Source organism: Astyanax mexicanus, chromosome 4 (assembly GCF_023375975.1).
Source record: "Astyanax mexicanus isolate ESR-SI-001 chromosome 4, AstMex3_surface, whole genome shotgun sequence".
Lineage (NCBI taxonomy): Eukaryota > Metazoa > Chordata > Actinopteri > Characiformes > Acestrorhamphidae > Astyanax > Astyanax mexicanus.
In genome coordinates, this window is record NC_064411.1 from 19,898,580 (window position 1) to 19,917,972 (window position 19,393).

Genomic DNA, 19,393 nt, shown 5'->3' on the forward strand with positions numbered 1-19,393 from the left:
AGAGTCAGACAGGTGGAGTGAAGCTGAAAGCAAACCAAGTATTTATTACAAACTGAATATTCAGGAGAACTAACACATGAAAGACCGTCTAACAGCCACCCAGCATAAGTTCTGACCCCCCTCTTATCTGACTCCATGTTTTATACCCAAAATGACGTGAAACCTGCTGATGAGGCGTTACTAACGATTAGCTCATGTTAATATGCATAATTTCACGTGTTAGTACTCAAGTTTCACGTGTCTGACCGGACCACTAATGTTGCCCTTGACTGTGTTCTTCCAGAATGAAACATCGTGGCACTATCTGTGTGAGTGCGTCACCCCCCGCTTTGAAGCAGAGGGTTTTTAGGGAGGCACTCACTCACCAAAAGGCTGCTTTGATCTAATAGCCTTTTTTGTAGCAATTTAGCCCGTACCAGTCGAATTGATGACCGTTAGTTAGGGTCATGCAGTATTAAACAAAATACTTCAAGCCTGAGCTACATCTCATATGTTATATGTTAATGTGTTAGTAAATGTATCATGTGGGTTAAGTTGTCATATAATAGAGTCTGTGTTAGTCACATGCCTGATCAAACAATGTTTTACTATATATGTGCAGAATATATGGTGGTTATTGGTTAGTCTTCTATATAAATGTGTGTAAAATATACTGCGAGTAATAAAATGATCAAATATAGTGTGAGTATTGGTTAATGCATATAAAATACAAGGTTTCTTCATAAGTTTTCCCACAGTAGCCACTAGACTCAAGCATTTAGAAAGCCAGTCAATCCTACAGACAAAAATATAATATGTCCTACATAATCTAAACAGGATGGGATTTACCCTAAAAGGGTAGTTAGGTTAGCTTGATTAGCTTGTATTGTATTTTTTTTTTTGTATTTTCTGCCTAAATCTTGAAGATATTCAAGCATTACATAAAAATGTTTCATATTTGATAGGAAACATTACTAAAAATATGAATTGTGATAAAAAATATAAAAATATTGAATTAAATCTGCAACTATAGATTAAAAAAATATAGTGAATAAAACAATTTACTGAATACAAATTTTAATTACGCTTTCCTGAGCTTCATTTTAAAATCAGTATTTTTGTGAATATAAATCAAAACATTTAATGTCCCCCAAAACTTTTTATAGACATTTTATGTCTATTTTCAAACCTTTTTAAACAAATGATTAAGTGGAGTAGAGAGTGAACAAGCAGCCTCTTCAAGTGTCCTGATGAACCGAGTCGCTGCGCTTTCCTCCGAGCGTTAGCGCTGTGATGCTACTCGGCAATGCTGCTTCAGGAGGAGGCGTGTGCTCGTCTTCTTCACCCTCCTGGTGTTGGAGCATCACTAGTGATAGGGGGAGGAGTCTTAACCTCTTACTGCAGAAGCGCCCTCTAGCGGGCCCGCCGGCGGGCCCGTTCTGACTATGTAAATTAGAACGCTTAAAAGCGTCAAATATTCTAAACATACCGACCAACTAACCAACTCATATTCATTAGTACTACTTTAACTACCTGCATGCAAATTTACAGCCATCTACATGAAACCAGTCGCCAGAAATCTCCAACTGAAAACAGCCTGTTTTTTCACATTGTTTACATGAGAAACACGCCTCCCCAACAAAATAGCCTTATAAAATAATATTAGTGTATAAAATAACATCATATTATATTATTGAAAATTCACTTACTATCACAGCATCCACAATACAGCACTGAACCGCAGGTAAAATATCCATAAAGTCCTTTATTTGCCTGCTCACTGCTCCTCAAAAACATGCGTTTAGTTTCAGCGCAGCCGTAACGTCGTATTCTCAAGCTCCCAGCGACTACACAATGGAATATTTTCCGTAAAGTTGTACGTGAATACAAAGCTAAGGGTGTCCTCTTCTAGATTCTGTGGTTTTTATTGGTCTACAATCCACTACTTTTCTTGAGTGATCGTCTTTTGAACCAATGGCGTGAGCGCTGGATCGCGCTGGTGTTCAGGGCTGTCCAACCAAATCAAGTCATAGGTTTTCTCCAGCGTCACAAAAGTGATTGACACCTATTTCAACCAACAGTCCACCCTTAGACGAAAACACTGATACGTAATTTGCCCTGATTGGTCTCCGAATGGCTGGGGGAGGGGCATGCCAAACCGTCACCAAGTCACAAAAAAAACACCCCTCTCCAAACGCTAAAACTCCCTAGGGCACACAGCGCGCAAACATGTGATTTTATGTGTCATTTCATCAAAAAAATATTAATATTACCCTGAGATGGACTCACATTAATTTATTTTATCACAAAGAAACAAAAAAATATTAAAATGTTGTTTTATAGAGACAGATTAATCTCTGCATTAGACTGGGGCGCTCTGGAGAGATTTTTAAGCCTTTGGTGACGCCTGGTGGACACCTTATATATAATGCAGTGTAAAATCCCAGGCTGTCAAAATAATGTTTTAAAATTTTGTACTTTGTTTGACAAGACCCTAATAAACCAGGAAATGTAGAGAATGATTAGCTAATCATCACCAACATCCATACACACACTATAAACTCAAAATATAATAGGCGCTTTTTGTTTTTTTTACATTTTCCTCTGCATTTAATGTTCTCAAATAGATCCTAAATAATGAAAATTACCTCTTGAAAGTGAAGTAGTGCAAATCGCATGAAAATGAGCAAAAACATGGATCTGCAGTAAAGGGTTAATGAGTGGGTTGGGTAATTGGTTGTGTAGATTGGGGAGAAAATGAAAAAAAAAAAAACAACTTAATTTAAACTTCAGAGAAAGCCTCTCCACCCACACTGCAGTAGGATGTCCAGGTAACAGCCGACACTGATTTAAATCCTTTAAAGAGAACAGCATCTAATTTTATACATATTAGAGTTTGAGATGCTGCAACATCAATATGCTATGTAAATAATTATCTTAGAGTATTACATCAAATAGAGAAATGCAATACACAATACTTAATTAAAACTAAAATAACATCATAATGTCGTGCTCTCCGGCAAATATTTTAAAGGCAAGTGTGTAAGAGACTAAGAGACGGATTAAAAACGGATTAAAGTACGAAAGAAATTCACTCATGGGCCCCTTAATACAACACAAAATTTTCCACGGACCCCCGGCCCCGAAAAAAAAACATTTCCCACCCCTTTCCTCGGCCGTGTCGGGCTCAAGAAAATGGTCTGTGATAGGCGTCTGTTTTTTTTTTTAATTCACACTGTTCTTATTTCTCATTAAATATCTACTAGAGACAGATTATATCTGTACAGTATCATTTATTCCACTTCAGTCCTGAATATATGGAGTGCATTATATCTCCTTATGTTGTGCTGCGTGCTCGGACTGCACTGCACGCTCTGACCAATGAGACGTTTTCATCCTGGATTTTTTTTTTTGTTTTTACCCCGGAATTTCTGCTGCCCCACACTACGGCTTCTCCTGCATACGCAGACCAGGAGCGACGCTACTGCGCAAGCCGGCCCAGTGAATTTCTATTTGCCTAAAAACAACAAAATAAAACTTGTTCAGAAAGTATTTTATATTGTTAAACACTGATAATTACATTAGAGTAGAGGAAAGTCATTGTAAATGATGTTACTGTTCTTGGTCTATTTGGGTTTAATGGTTGTGCAGTGCATAGCCCTATTACTGCTTTTGTGTTTTTGCACTTGGGCTATAAGCTCAATATAAAATAGTTTGTTTGTTTAGAAATTATTTTATCTTTTTAAACCATGTTAAATTATATTAGATTAGAGGACATTCATTCAGACATCATTCTTGTAGGCTAGGCTTTTTGTAAGTTATTTAGCCCCTACTGTTGCCACATTACCCCTTACATTTTATTATATAAATCAGTTTTGAAGTGCCTGCAAGTTTTTATCATGTATAACATTACTTTTAATGTCAGACAGAAGCAGCTTCATCATGGCAATACATGCTAGACACTATTAAGATAAGTTTGCTATCAGGAATTATCTTGTTTTTTTTTTTACACCACCAAGAAATAATACTTACGGCATTTAGACAGTTCCTCGAGCTTGATGTGCCGCCATGATATGCTAGTTAAATATCACATATTTGGCACACTGCCTTTGTCTTGTCTACACTCAATTTGAAATGCTTTCAAACAGCTGAGCTTCTCTGAATTTTGCCTCTCTTATACCCCCATTAACCTGAACGGAGGTGTGATGTTAGAGTGAGGTGGAGCTCTGGAAAGAGGAAAAAAAAAACGAATATCCCAATACCAAAATTAAAAACCGAATACCGAGCGAATATCTCAATACATAAATATTCGGGTCCAGCCCTACTTCAAACTACCCCAAACAAATAGCACTTACTAATTACTATGGAAAGGTCAGTGCCACTGTTAGAGCACCAACTGTGACATTAATTCCAGTAGACACGTTTTTAAAATCTAAATTTCATTTAGCAAAACACACAAAAAAATCATCAGACTCCTCTTCACCTTTCTTCATTTATTTAGCTTTATTAATATTAACCAATTTTACAATAAAACAAAACAATAATTATCAATACGTACAGAATAAGTGATAACAGTAGTGAATAAAGATAATAGTAATTAAAGTAAAGGTTCTGGAAAAAAATTACAAAATTATCTATATAAAATTTTTACTTACTTATCTTTATACCCACATTCTCCCTCCTACACACACACACACACACACACATCGAATCTCTGTTACACACAGGGTTATTCTATCTTACACAGACGCACTGAGGAGCCAGGATAAACAGTAAAACCTGCATAGAGGGGCTGAGTGAAGGTGGTGTAGAATGTGTGTAAGTGTGTGTGTGTGTGTGAGGGTGTGTGTGAGGGTGTATCAGAGGAGACTCTGTAGAAGGACAGAGTGCCGGAGGGACAGTCCACATACACTCCTACTCTCCTACAGCCGGAGGGAGGAGTGGAGAGATCAGTTCTGTTATCATTGTGTTCAACAGAGTATCTGTTATCAGAGCAGAACAGACTCCAGGAGTTTAAATTCCCTCCAAACCTACAGTCTGATCCTGATCCTTTCCTGCTGATGGTTTTATAACTCAGAGCTACTTCAGCTCCTCCTCCTCCGCTCCACTCAGCCTCCCAGTAACAGCGTCCAGTAACACTAGTAACTCTCTCTCTACTCAGAACCTGCGGCCAATCAAATCTCTCTGGATGATCAGGATACGACTGCAGCTCCTCTCTAAACTCCACCCTCCTGTTCTCCTCACTCAGAGAGAGATTACACTGCACTGTGTTCAGATCCAGAGTGAAATCACAGAACCCTGAACACAAGAACACACAGAGTGTATTTAGTGTGTGTGTGTTGTTATATTTAGTGTGTGTGTTGATATATTTAGTGTGTGTGTGTGTTGTTATATTTAGTGTGTGTGTGTGTTGTTATATTTAGTGTGTGTGTGTGTTGTTATATTTAGTGTGTGTGTGTGTTGTTATATTTAGTGTGTGTGTGTGTTGTTATATTTAGTGTGTGTGTGTGTTATATTTAGTGTGTGTGTTATATTTAGTGTGTGGTGTTATATTTAGTGTGTGGTGTTATATTTAGTGTGTGGTGTTGTTATATTTTGTTATATTTAGTGTGTGTAGTGTTATATTTAGTGTGTGTGTTGTTATATTTAGTGTGTGTGTTATATTTAGTGTGTGTGTTATATTTAGTGTGTGTGTTATATTTAGTGTGTGTGTTATATTTAGTGTGTGGTGTTATATTTAGTGTGTGGTGTTGTTATATTTTGTTATATTTAGTGTGTGTAGTGTTATATTTAGTGTGTGTGTAGTGTTATATTTAGTGTGTAGTGTTATATTTAGTGTGTGTGTTGTTATATTTAGTGTGTGTGTGTTGTTATATTTAGTGTGTGGTGTTATATTTAGTGTGTGGTGTTGTTATATTTTGTTATATTTAGTGTGTGTAGTGTTATATTTAGTGTGTGTGTTGTTATATTTAGTGTGTGTGTTGTTATATTTAGTGTGTGTGTTATATTTAGTGTGTGGTGTTATATTTAGTGTGTGGTGTTGTTATATTTTGTTATATTTAGTGTGTGTAGTGTTATATTTAGTGTGTGTGTAGTGTCATATTTAGTGTGTGGTGTTGTTATATTTTGTTATATTTAGTGTGTGTAGTGTTATATTTAGTGTGTGTTGTTATATTTAGTGTGTGTGTTGTTATATTTAGTGTGTGTGTAGTGTTATATTTAGTGTGTGTGTAGTGTTATATTTAGTGTGTGTAGTGATATATTTAGTGTGCAGTGTTATATTTAGTGTGTGTAGTGATATATTTAGTGTGTGTAGTGATATGTTTAGTGTGTAGTGTTATATTTAGTGTGTGTAGTGATATATTTAGTGTGTAGTGTTATATTTAGTGTGTGTAGTGATATATTTAGTGTGTGTAGTGATATGTTTAGTGTGTAGTGTTATATTTAGTGTTATATTTAGTGTGTATTGTTGTTATATTTAGTGTTATATTTAGTGTGTGTTGTTATATTTAGTGTTATATTTAGTGTGTAGTGTTATATTTAGTGTTATATTTAGTGTGTAGTGTTATATTTAGTGTTATATTTAGTGTGTAGTGTTATATGTAGTGTGTAGAGTTATATGTAGTGTGTAGTGTTATATTTAGTGTGTGTAGTGATATATTTAGTGTGTAGTGATATATTTAGTGTGTAGTGATATATTTAGTGTGTTTAATGAAATATTTAGTGTGTAGTGTTGTTATATTTAGTGTGTGTGTGTGTGTTGTTATATTTAGTGTGTGTGTGTTGTTATATTTAGTGTGTGGTGTTATATTTAGTGTGTGGTGTTATATTTAGTGTGTGGTGTTGTTATATTTTGTTATATTTAGTGTGTGTAGTGTTATATTTAGTGTGTGTGTTGTTATATTTAGTGTGTGTGTTATATTTAGTGTGTGGTGTTATATTTAGTGTGTGGTGTTGTTATATTTTGTTATATTTAGTGTGTAGTGATATATTTAGTGTGTGTAGTGATATATTTAGTGTGTGTAGTGTTATATTTAGTGTGTGTAGTGAAATATTTAGTGTGCAGTGTTATATTTAGTGTGTGTAGTGATATATTTAGTGTGTGTAGTGTTATATTTAGTGTTATATTTAGTGTGTATTGTTGTTATATTTAGTGTTATATTTAGTGTGTGTAGTGATATATTTAGTGTGTGTGTAGTGTTATATTTAGTGTGTGTAGTGATATATTTAGTGTGTGTAGTGTTATATTTAGTGTGTAGTGTTATATGTAGTGTGTAGTGTTATATGTAGTGTGTGTAGTGATATATTTAGTGTGTGTGTAGTGATATGTTTAGTGTGTAGTGTTATATTTAGTGTTATATTTAGTGTTATATTTAGTGTGTAGTGTTATATTTAGTGTTATATTTAGTGTGTAGTGTTATATGTAGTGTGTAGTGTTATATTTAGTGTGTGTAGTGATATATTTAGTGTGTAGTGTTGTTATATTTAGTGTGTAGTGTTATATTTAGTGTGTGTAGTGATATGTTTAGTGTGTAGTGTTATATTTAGTGTGTGTAGTGATATATTTAGTGTGTGTAGTGATATGTTTAGTGTGTGTAGTGATATGTTTAGTGTGTGTAGTGATATATTTAGTGTGTGTGTAGTGATATGTTTAGTGTGTAGTGTTATATTTAGTGTTATATTTAGTGTTATATTTAGTGTGTAGTGTTATATTTAGTGTTATATTTAGTGTGTAGTGTTATATGTAGTGTGTAGTGTTATATTTAGTGTGTGTAGTGATATATTTAGTGTGTAGTGTTGTTATATTTAGTGTGTAGTGTTATATTTAGTGTGTGTAGTGATATGTTTAGTGTGTAGTGTTATATTTAGTGTGTGTAGTGATATATTTAGTGTGTGTAGTGATATGTTTAGTGTGTAGTGTTATATTTAGTGTTATATTTAGTGTGTATTGTTGTTATATTTAGAGTTATATTTAGTGTGTGTTGTTATATTTAGTGTTATATTTAGTGTGTAGTGTTATATTTAGTGTTATATTTAGTGTGTAGTGTTATATGTAGTGTGTAGTGTTATATGTAGTGTGTAGTGTTATATGTAGTGTGTAGTGTTATATGTAGTGTGTGTAGTGATATATTTAGTGTGTAGTGATATATTTAGTGTGTAGTGATATATTTAGTGTGTTTAGTGAAATATTTAGTGTGTAGTGTTGTTATATTTAGTGTGTAGCGTTATATTTAGTGTGTGGTGTGTTATATTTAGTGTGTGTGTAGTGTTATATTTAGTGTGTGTGTAGTGTTATATTTAGTGTGTGTAGTGATATATTTAGTGTGTGTACTGATATATTTAGTGTGTAGTGTTATATTTAGTGTGTGTAGTGATATGTTTAGTGTGTAGTGTTATATGTAGTGTTATATTTAGTGTGTATTGTTGTTATATTTAGTGTTATATTTAGTGTGTGTTGTTATATTTAGTGTTATATTTAGTGTATGTAGTGATATATTTAGTGTGTGTAGTGATATATTTAGTGTGTGTAGTGTTATATTTAGTGTGTGTAGTGTTATATTTAGTGTGTAGTGTTATATGTAGTGTGTAGTGTTATATGTAGTGTGTGTAGTGATATATTTAGTGTGTAGTGTTGTTATATTTAGTGTGTGGTGTAATATATTTAGTGTGTGTAGTGTTATATTTAGTGTGTGTAGTGTTATATTTAGTGTGTGTAGTGTTATATTTAGTGTGTAGTGTTATATTTAGTGTGTGTAGTGATATATTTAGTGTGTAGTGATATATTTAGTGTGTGGTGTGTTATATTTAGTGTGTGGTGTGTTATATTTAGTGTGTGTGTGTTATATTTAGTGTGTGTGTAGTGTTATATTTAGTGTGTGTGTAGTGTTATATTTAGTGTGTGTAGTGTTATATTTAGTGTGTGTAGTGTTATATGTAGTGTGTAGTGTTATATTTAGTGTGTGTAGTGATATATTTAGTGTGTAGTGTTGTTATATTTAGTGTGTGGTGTGTTATATTTAGTGTGTAGTGATATATTTAGTGTGTAGTGATATATTTAGTGTGTGGTGTGTTTAGTGTGTGTGTAGTGTTATATTTAGTGTGTGTGTGTAGTGTTATATTTAGTGTGTGTAGTGTTATATTTAGTGTGTAGTGTTATATGTAGTGTGTAGTGTTATATTTAGTGTGTGTAGTGATATATTTAGTGTGTAGTGTTGTTATATTTAGTGTGTGGTGTGTTATATTTAGTGTGTGTAGTGTTATATTTAGTGTGTGTAGTGTTATATTTAGTGTGTGTAGTGTTATATTTAGTGTGTAGTGTTATATGTAGTGTGTAGTGTTATATTTAGTGTGTGTAGTGATATATTTAGTGTGTAGTGATATATTTAGTGTGTGGTGTTGTTATATTTAGTGTGTGGTGTGTTATATTTAGTGTGTGTGTGTTATATTTAGTGTGTGTGTAGTGTTATATTTAGTGTGTGTGTAGTGTTATATTTAGTGTGTGTGTAGTGTTATATTTAGTGTGTGTAGTGTTATATTTAGTGTGTCGTAGTGTTTTATTTAGTGTGTAGTGTTATATTTAGAGTGTGTTATATTTAGTGTGTGTAGTGATATATTTAGTGTGTAGTGATATATTTAGTGTGTAGTGTTGTTATATTTAGTGTAGGGTTGCAACGGTATGAGATTTTCACGGTATGATAACCGTCTCGGAAAATACCGCGGTATCACGGTTATCACGGTATCACAGTTTGTTACATATATTATTAAACTGACCCTTAAAGAAATTACAACAAAGGTTTTTTGTTCAATTAACTATTTATTGTAGAAACTACAACATCAGGTGAAGGAAACCATGTTTTTCCACTACTCTTAAGGGCATTAAGAGTGTATATATATATAAAAAAGTTGGTATATAACCAGATACTGCAGAAAGAGGGGATTTATTTCTGACATGATCCTCACAATAGAGATTTCTATTTTAAGGCGTTCATACCTTAAAACCTTCAACATATGAAAAACAGGCACGTCAGAATTTGAAAATAAACGCATGTAAATGAATGGCGTCTTTCACATCCAGTCCGGCTAGGACCTTTACACGGACACGTGAATCCATCGTAGCACGCACTTCACGCCTGTACCTGCGTGCCCAAATTTCGGATAACTCAGCGCTTTTGCGGGCGCTTACCGCATGGGTTGTGCACGACTACAAAGAGGTTTTATTTATGTTCAGATTAAAATTATAAACTGAACACATACTTTCCGCTGCACAGCGGGGTGGTGTTTTCGAAGATGGGAGAACAGGTTTGATGTATTTCCTCCTTTAGCTGTGACTTTACGGCCACATTGATTACAAGCTTGTTGATTACAAGATTACAAGTCTGTTTTCAGGCTTTTTGAATGAGCGAAATATGATCAGAATTATGTTAATTAACACTAACATAGAAGCATAGAACTATTATTTAATTAAAATGATTTTTAAGAACAGCTAAAGACAGTGCGGAGAAGTTCACGTGCGAGAGAGAGAGACACAGAGAGAGAGAGACAGAGAGAGAGAGAGATTTGCGTGTTCTGATGTGATCTACTCACAGGTAAAGGTTCTCTTTTATCTCCTCGTGCTCATTTTAGTCCAATTCATAATTCTGCAGTTTCTCAGTGTTTTCTGTCGTATTTTGCGGCTAGCGCGAGCGCTTACAACTAACACCGCGGACCGCGAGGTGCAGCCGCGCTGCCGCTGTTATGCCGAATCCGACTCCCTGCTCAATCCGACTCCCGCTTCGCGGACAGAATCAGCACAACACCTCCCGCTGTAGAACTGCGGGACTGAAAACAGCGCTTATAAATAAGTTAGTTAAGTTTCACTTTCAGTTTTCGTTATTTGGTTCGTTTTCATTAACAATAATAATTGTTAATGAAGCTCTAGTCTAGCACTTTCTGCCGTTCTCACCGCTGTGTGCTGAGTAGCTGAAGCGGAGCAGAGTTGCGCATGCGCGGGTGAGTTTCACCGCTGGCTTGCGTTTTACCGGTAATAAGCAAACACACACGGTATGATAACCGTGCATTTTAATACCACGGTATACCGTGAAACCGGTTACCGCTGCAACCCTAATTTAGTGTTATATTTAGTGTGTTGTTATATTTAGTGTGTGTAGTGTTATATTTAGTGTTATATTTAGTTTGTAGTGTTATATTTAGTGTTATATTTAGTGTGTGTAGTGATATATTTAGTGTGTAGTGTTATATTTAGTGTTATATTTAGTGTGTAGTGTTAAATTTAGTGTGTGTAGTGATATATTTAGTGTGTGTAGTGTTATATTTAGTGTGTAGTGTTATATTTAGTGTGTGTTGTTATATTTAGTGTTATATTTAGTGTGTAGTGTTATATGTAGTGTGTAGTGTTATATTTAGTGTGTGTAGTGATATGTTTAGTGTGTAGTGTTATATGTAGTGTTATATTTAGTGTGTAGTGTTATATTTAGTGTGTGTGTTATATTTAGTGTGTGTGTAGTCTTATATTTAGTGTGTGTGTTGTTATATTCAGTGTGTGTAGTGTTATATTTAGTGTGTGTGTGTTGTTATATTTAGTGTGTGCAGTGTTATATTTACTGTGTGTGTTGTTATATTTAGTGTGTGTTGTTATATTTAGTGTGTGTGTTGTTATATTTAGTGTGTGTGTTACATTTAGTGTATGTAGTGTTATATTTAGTATGTAGTGTTATATTTAGTGTGTGTAGTGTTATATTTAGTGTGTAGTGTTATATTTAGTGTTATATATAGTGTGTAGTGTTATATTTAGTGATATATTTAGTGTGTATTAGGGATGCGACGGTTCTCTGTATTTTATTGAATCGTTTGGTTTGGTCTGTTTGGTTTGATACACCCGGATGGACGGCGGTATTTGGGTGCGCACTAACAGAGTGAACAAACACTCCCGCTGTACATGCCCCGCCCATGGCCAGGGGGAGGGGCTGCTGAGCGCATGCTGGGGGACTGCGCCGTCACACTGTGAAGATTCACCAGCAGCTCATATAAGAGAAGAGTAATGTTATTTTATTCTCTATTCTCTTTATTGTTTATGTAAAAACTGAGTTTGCAGCACTGAATATTAATCAATCAATTAACTATTATTTACACTGGAGGGGGATCCTCATTTACAATGCAGCTGAGCATTTACAGTTTAAAACAGATAAAAAATATAATAAAATAGAAATAAAAACTGACATTTACTCTACACGAATAAAATATATACGTAAAAAAGGAAAAATAGGAAATTTGAAAAAGATTATAAAAAAGACACATAAAAAGTAAAGAATTATATTTTATGAAGAAAAAATAACAGTAGTGAAAATAGAGTAAAATGATAAGAAATTATAAAATTAATATTAATAAACTAAGAACATGGGAATCATGAGGGAAAAAATATATATATAATATATGACATAGTTATTTATATAAACTATTTTGATAAAAAAAATATATAAAAATAAATAAGTAATATAAAATATAAACTCTAAAAAACTAATTGAAAACAACCACAGGCTTTCTGAATAAAAAGCCTGATAGTAATTAAAGTTTCAGTTTCAGTTAGTTTCAGTTTCAAAACATGGAAATAGCTCACCAAAACCTCAAGCTATTATTTATATTTGACAATATTTAATTAACTTTTCCGCACTCATCTTATTTTAGTTTTATATTATTTGTAGTGTCGCTCTGAATTCAGCTTCACACTGTGAAAGAGAGAGAGAGAGAAAGAGAGAGAGAGGGGAGAAGTGCATTTTGTCTGATGTCTCTCTTGGTTTTCCACGCCGTGTGCGCTGCCAAACTTCGCTACCTGCGCCTGCAGCATTTTAGAGCGCTGGACGAGATTTTATTTAATGAATTAATATATTTTATATTTTAATAAATTTGCCCTGGTGATAAGAAACGAACGCTAACATATAGCTTTATATTTCTGTGTATTTCAAATGTTTGTGAAATAAAATAAATTCCTGTTCAGTCAAAGTGCTTTCCTCTTTTAATTTTTTGTTTCTAAAACTCCAGCATTTGAGTGAGAATAAGCATCTGTTAAAATTCACAAACAGCAGAATGCCTATAACCATTGGCGTAGGAACCGGGGGGGATGGGTGGGACATGTCCCAATATTAGAAACAGGTGGATTTGTCCCCCCAAAAATGATATTGTTTCGCTCAGCTCAGCTGTGCTATTAATGAGGAGACAGACCGGACCAATCACGGAGCCGGTTTAGGAATTAAGTTCCGCCTCTCAGGAGAAACAGCCAATCAGCTTGCTGTTTTTGCGGCGCACGGAGGTGTCAGTATGTTGGTGGGGGGAAGCCCCTCCCTCGCTGTGAGATTTAGCAGCGGGACCGGCTGCAGCTGATTTTAAGATATGGATATATGGTGATTTTTTTTTCTAAAAGAAAGGTAACGGTATCTAATCATGTAAACTGTGATGATATGTTTCTGATAGCTGGTTAAAAATACACGTCTCTGAATCAGCACACAGTTTAACCCCACTGTGATTAATAAACTGCAGCTGTGTTAGTGAGTTAGCTTAACTTTGGAATTATCTAGATTGGGAATCAAGGTTAAAGAAAAAAAAAACTATATACGTAATGTTCAACTTGCCCTGTACCTGATCAGCTAATCACTATTTCATTTTCAAACTGTTTATTAATTTAGGATTGCAGTTAGCTAGAAGCTGGATGTAGAGGATAGACAGAATTTAGTACAACACTGGGTAATGTTGGTAGTTTAAAGCAGTTTCTTAACCCTGATCATCACTGCCCTAAAACTGTGTTTTCCATCAGATCCAACTGATCAGCTAATAAACAATCATTTATTGAGTTTACCTGTTAAAATCTCTTAGCCCCCTATGGATCCTAAATTAATCATTATGTATATTCAGCAGTTTATTAGACGCATCATACCACCACTTACTTTATTAAAGTGTCTTTAAACAGAGGAAGCTGTAGAATATGCAGAACAGTGTTAATATGCAGTAGAATATGTAAGAACAGGGTTAAGAAACACTGATCTAATCTGACTTCTGTTCATATGTACGTAGTTCACAGTAAGACCACATGTCCTGACGTTTATATTAACTTCTGACAAAAATCTCTAGGAAACGTAGTTACATTCTCTCAGTAGAAAGAAGTGCTCTCAGTAAAAAAAAGATTAAAAGCGCAGGAACCAAAGAAAATGTAAATATACAACAGAATTGACATACAATACATAATAATAATAACCAATACTGTTATATTATTTTAAATATTAGGTGATAACTGATCAGTTTTTGTACTATGTATATAATTCAGACATTGGATGCATAATTTTTTTCTAACAACAGTAAATGTAATGTGGAGTGACATGTTTAGGTTGTAAAATCACCTTTTATTGGATGTAACTAATTATAAACAAAATACAGAAAAAAAGATTATTTGTGATAAAAAATAATTCCACAAATGTTGTTCTAGGAAACTATAGGGTGGGCTTTGGTTCATATTCGCAAATGTGTCTCCCCCAATATCAAGCCCGCTCCTACGCCCTTACCTATAACTGCTATATTAAGCTACAGTTATTAAGTCTGTGTACTGAACATAAATTTAAATCCTTATAAATGTCAGATATAAATATAACTAATAATAACTTATAGTTACTGTGCAGATTTTTTAGTATATTATATTTTATAGTTGATAGTTTTTTATAGATTACTTCTATCGGCGTGTCTCTCCACAACCATGCAAAAACCAATCAGACTGTTTTCTGAATTTTCCAGGAGCAAATCAGCTCTGAAGGCAAACGCTGAAGATTTGAGGACTAATTAAACAAAACTTTCTCAGCTGCGTGATCAGGGCCAGTGAACGCTAAACGGAGAAAAGGATATTTGAAGAGGCGCCGTCATCTTATAAATCCGCTGTTCGGGACATTTTGGCTTCAGTGTTGAGTTTGATAATCAAGGTAAAAGACAGTCAGCAGATAAAGCACAGTGTGATTCAGTTACCTGTTTTTGACTAATGGTAAGAATAAGTGCTCCTTTTTTATAATAGATATTGTGATTTGAATTAATCTGTGACTTTATTAATTGGCTCTGAACGTGCTGCATGTTGGAGCTAGATAATATTGATATATATCGAAACCGAACCGATACAGTGGCCCAACAACCGCGATACGAACCGAACCGTGGCCACACTGTACTGTTGCATCCCTAATGTGCAGTGTTATATTTAGTGTGTGTGTAGTGTTATATTTAGTGTGTGTAGTGTTATATTTAGTGTGTGTAGTGTTATATTTAGTGTGTGTAATGTTATATTTAGTGTGTAGTGTTATATTTAGTGTGTGTATAATGTTATATTTAGTGTATGTGTGTGCAGTGTTATATTTAGTGTGTGTATTTAGTGTGTGTGTGTAGTGTAATGTTTCGTGTGTGTAGTGTTTTATTTAGTGTGCGTGTAGTGTAATGTTTAGTGTGTGTAGTGTGTTATTTAGAGTGTGTGTAGTGTTATATTTAGAGTGTGTGTAGTGTTATATTTAGCGTGAGTGTAGTGTTATATTTAGTGTGTGTGGTGTTAATTTAGAGTGTGTGTGTGTGTGTAGTGTTAATTGAGTGTGTGTAGTGTTTGTGTGTATTGTGTGTGTGTTTATTGTGTGTACGTAGTGTACGTGTGTGTAGTGTTTGTGTGTATGTAGTGTGTTTGTATTGAGTGTATGTATTGTATGTGTATTTGGGTGTGTATTGGGTGTATGTAGTGTGTGTGTGTGTGTGTGTGTGTGTAGTGTTTGTTTTAGTGTTTGTTTTAGTGTATGTGTGTGTGTGTGTGTGTGTATGCGAGTGTGTGTGTGTATTGTTTGTTTGTAGTGTGTGTGTGTGTGAGAGAGAAAGAGAGCTTACATTTTTTTAATCCAGGTTTGATTCGGATCTTCCCTCCATGTTCCACTCTAAACACACACACACACACACACACACAGATCAGCACAGTGTGAGATTTTTAGAAACTGATTTATAAAGAAATACTTTGCGTGAAAACGAGTGAACATTTGAGAGAGCGGAAATTAGTGACCTCATGTGGTAAAGTACGGAACTGCAATGCACACTGCATAAAATCAGATTAAAAACGCAAGATTAACTTCTCTAAATAAGATAAAATGGCAGTTTCTTGTGGGCTTGCAGAAAAGAGTTAAACTTTACTAAAGTATGTTTTTTGCATTCATGTTCAAACCTGAGTGTACTCCTGTCACAACAACTGTTTTTATTGGACCATACATTTTTCAAGGAATTGTTGTGCAAAAAGTATTTTATCATGATTTAAAAATTATTTTATGCCACTGGTCATTAGAAAACTTCAAAAGTGTTAAATGTAATTCAGGCAACATTTTTAAATAAAGCCAACAAACCAACTCAATCACATTAATGGGATCTCTTTAGAAATTAAGGGCTCTATTTTAGTGATCCGTAGGTGAGCTGTCAGCCGTGCACCATGTATCGTGAAATAAACCAATCACCCTGTCACTTGCCATTCCCTATAAGAGCCAGGTGTGGTCTGACTTTGGCATATTGCTATTTAAATGGCACAGCTGCCTGGACTTGTCCAATGTTTTTCATCCGCGTAGATAAATTCAAAATCACCATTGCTGTTTAAACAAGACAGGTGAAGAGCATGAAAATATACTGTTGGTGGGAGTAAGATAGCAATAAGCATCAAGACCACCTTGCACAGGGTGTAGGTTAGGGCCCTATGTGTTCAGAAAGGATTCTGGTTTTGCAGTCACTGATTATTTTTACCATAAAGACATGGGCTGGTTGCTGGGGTGCTTGACTCTCAGTGTGTATAAAGTTAGTGGGGATCAGTTTTTATTATGTAACTTTTCTCCTGACTCGATGCTCAGGGCAGCTCTCCATCACTGAAGTTTTCCACCTGTTCTGGAGTTAAAACTAAACCTTGGTTCTTTTTACCAACAGAAAGATGAGCCAAAACAGAATTACAGTGAAGTACTTGGCATTCAGTGCAGTTAGCTTGGGCATAAAACAATTAACAGTGGCTGTGTAAACAAAAATAAGACAGAATGACAGAATGAAGGTTACATGCTGCTCCACCGTGTTTACCTGGTGACTACAACTAGATTTACTACAGGTCCCACAATGCAATGTTTCACAGAATTAACCCGTAACTTTCTCAACACTTTGCTTTCCTGTGAGGCACAGCGCACACACAGGAAAGAGCACAACAGGCAATATCGAGAGTGACAAAAATGTACAACATGTACAACAATATTTATCTTACAATAAGTTGATAATATAATTATCAGTTCAGACCTACCCGAGTTTCTCCAGTTTGCAGTGTGGATCCTCCAGTCTGGCAGAAAGCAGCTTCACTCCTGACTCTCCTGGGTGGTTGTAGGTCAGATCCAGCTCTTTCAGGTGGGAGGGGTTCGCAATTAGAGCTGAAGCCAGAGAACAACAGCCTTTCTCTGTGATCATACAACCAGATAATCTGCAGACAGAGCAAGAGAATGTGTGAATGACAGAAAAAAAAGAAAGAAAGACAACATTGCAGACTGAGGAAGATAAGGCACTTTGATATTAGTAAGTCTCTTTTTTTAAATAACACTTCAAAATCGAAAAAAAAAAATAGAAAACTAAACTTTATCGCTTTGACACAGATTAACAAATTCATGAAACCCAAACCTCAACAGTAAGCATCTCTGTGAATACAGCATTAGCATTGATGTGGACCAAAGAATTGAGTTCATATTAACTTTTGCTAAAATTGTTTTTGCTCGTGCATCACAATTTTGTAATCAATGTGTGATGTATCTCAAATGTTCATTCAAGCTGGACATTCTTAAGACGACTGCAGAAGACTCATATTTGTTTGTTTGGTATACTCTGACTTTCGTCAAACACTTTTTTCTTGTGTGATTTGTTATCATCATTGTAAACACCTGAATATTTACACATTTATACATGTAGAATTTCTAGTGATGTCAATCGATAAAAAAATGCAATCCAAATAAACCTACCAAAATTCTGTGATTAATTGCACTCGTTTTTCGTAAGACAGAAGTTTTTATAGTGGGTATATTATGGAGTGAATTTTGTGCCAAAAGTTTATGTTGTGCGACAAACTTTATGTTGATGGACAGTTATATTGTGACAAAAACATAACTCACTGGCTTTTCTAAATTTCTTTAAATGATTCCCATCCAAACTCCACCTACCTGGTTTAAAAGCTTAGATGCAATCATCTCTAAATTCTATTGGAAAAATAAACCACCCAGAATCAAATTAACCACATTACAAAATTAAAGAGGCCTAGAAGCTCCAAACTTCCAACAATACCTCTCTGCAAACAAATTAATTATTATCATTATTAAATGGATAAAACCAAATCAAACTGATGAAATATGGAGAAAAGTAGAACAAACATAAATTATTGAAATACAAATCTCAGACTTACCATTTATTAGCACAACAACCAATCACCACCCTTGTTTCAAAAACTCAATGATATCATCGACTCTGACAGCTTGGTGGAAAATGCACAAGAATTTGTATTAGTCTTAATGGTCCTCCGAAGAGGGGGGTGGTGGCAGGCAAAAAAAAAAAAATGTTAGAAAATCAAAAGCAAGTATTGTATGTTACAAATTCAAAAGAGAAAAAATATATAGCAAATATATATTTTAAATATACTTGGTTACTTTATTATCCTTTGCAGTTATTTGAAAATTATTTCAGTTTCGATTTTGCCAGTTTTTGCTTTTATTTTTGCGTTTTTGTGAATTTTCTGTGGACTTTTGCTTCTGGAATCTCTCCTTTGCTTTTGTTTTTTGCTTCTGAGTTTTGGCACACTTTTTACGGGTGGGCGGGGCTAAGAAGAAGGCCCCTTGAATCTCCATTGGTCAGCTGATTCTGGACTGACGGGTTCCCTGAACCCTCTGAGACTGACCACACCCACCCCGCCAGTTTCAAGCATCCTTCCAAACACGGAGAGCAAACAGTTTTCAGTGCACAGCAGCAGCACCAGATACTTTTACAATTAAATTTCATACAAACATTCTGTTTAATGTTATATTATTCTCTGTTTCACTCCATTAAAAAGCTCACATTAGCGAGATGTGCTACATATTCATGCACAAAGTATGATAGTTACATAGTCAGTGAGCTACTGAATTACTGTTACCTATTCAGTGAACTAATGAGTTACCTAGCCAGTGAGCTAGTGAGTTAGCTAGTTACCTAATCAGTGAGCTAGTGAGTTACCTAGTCATTGAGCTAGTGAGTTAACTAGTTACCTACTTTGTGCATGAAAATTTAGCACACTAATGTGAGCTTTTTAATGGAATGAAACAGAGAATAATATAACATAATATAACATTAAACAGAACATTTGAATGAAATTTAATTGTAAACACAATCTGCT

The 19,393-nt window shown here is 34.7% G+C and overlaps 3 protein-coding genes across 7 annotated transcripts in view; 2 read left to right on the forward strand and 1 right to left on the reverse strand.

Annotated features, from left to right (window-relative positions):
• Positions 1-19,393, forward strand: part of LOC125801145 (zinc finger protein 850-like) — a 503,810-nt gene that overhangs the window by 428,732 nt on the left and 55,685 nt on the right. The window lies entirely within an intron of this gene.
• Positions 1-19,393, forward strand: part of LOC125801143 (zinc finger protein 420-like) — a 151,807-nt gene that overhangs the window by 90,731 nt on the left and 41,683 nt on the right. The window lies entirely within an intron of this gene.
• LOC125801104 (NLR family CARD domain-containing protein 3-like) overlaps positions 4,514-19,393 on the reverse strand; it is a 41,328-nt gene continuing 26,448 nt past the window's right edge. For 4 of the 5 annotated variants that reach the window (XM_049477107.1, XM_049477103.1, XM_049477104.1 and 1 more), the window contains 3 exons: positions 17,291-17,464; positions 15,865-15,911; positions 4,514-5,277 (listed from right to left, as the gene is read on the reverse strand). In XM_049477107.1, coding sequence (XP_049333064.1) covers positions 4,709-5,277; positions 15,865-15,911; positions 17,291-17,464 — 790 coding nt within the window. In that variant the 3' untranslated portion in view covers positions 4,514-4,708. The remainder of the gene's footprint in view (positions 5,278-15,864; positions 15,912-17,290; positions 17,465-19,393) is intronic. The other variant, XM_049477106.1, reaches the window with a different exon arrangement.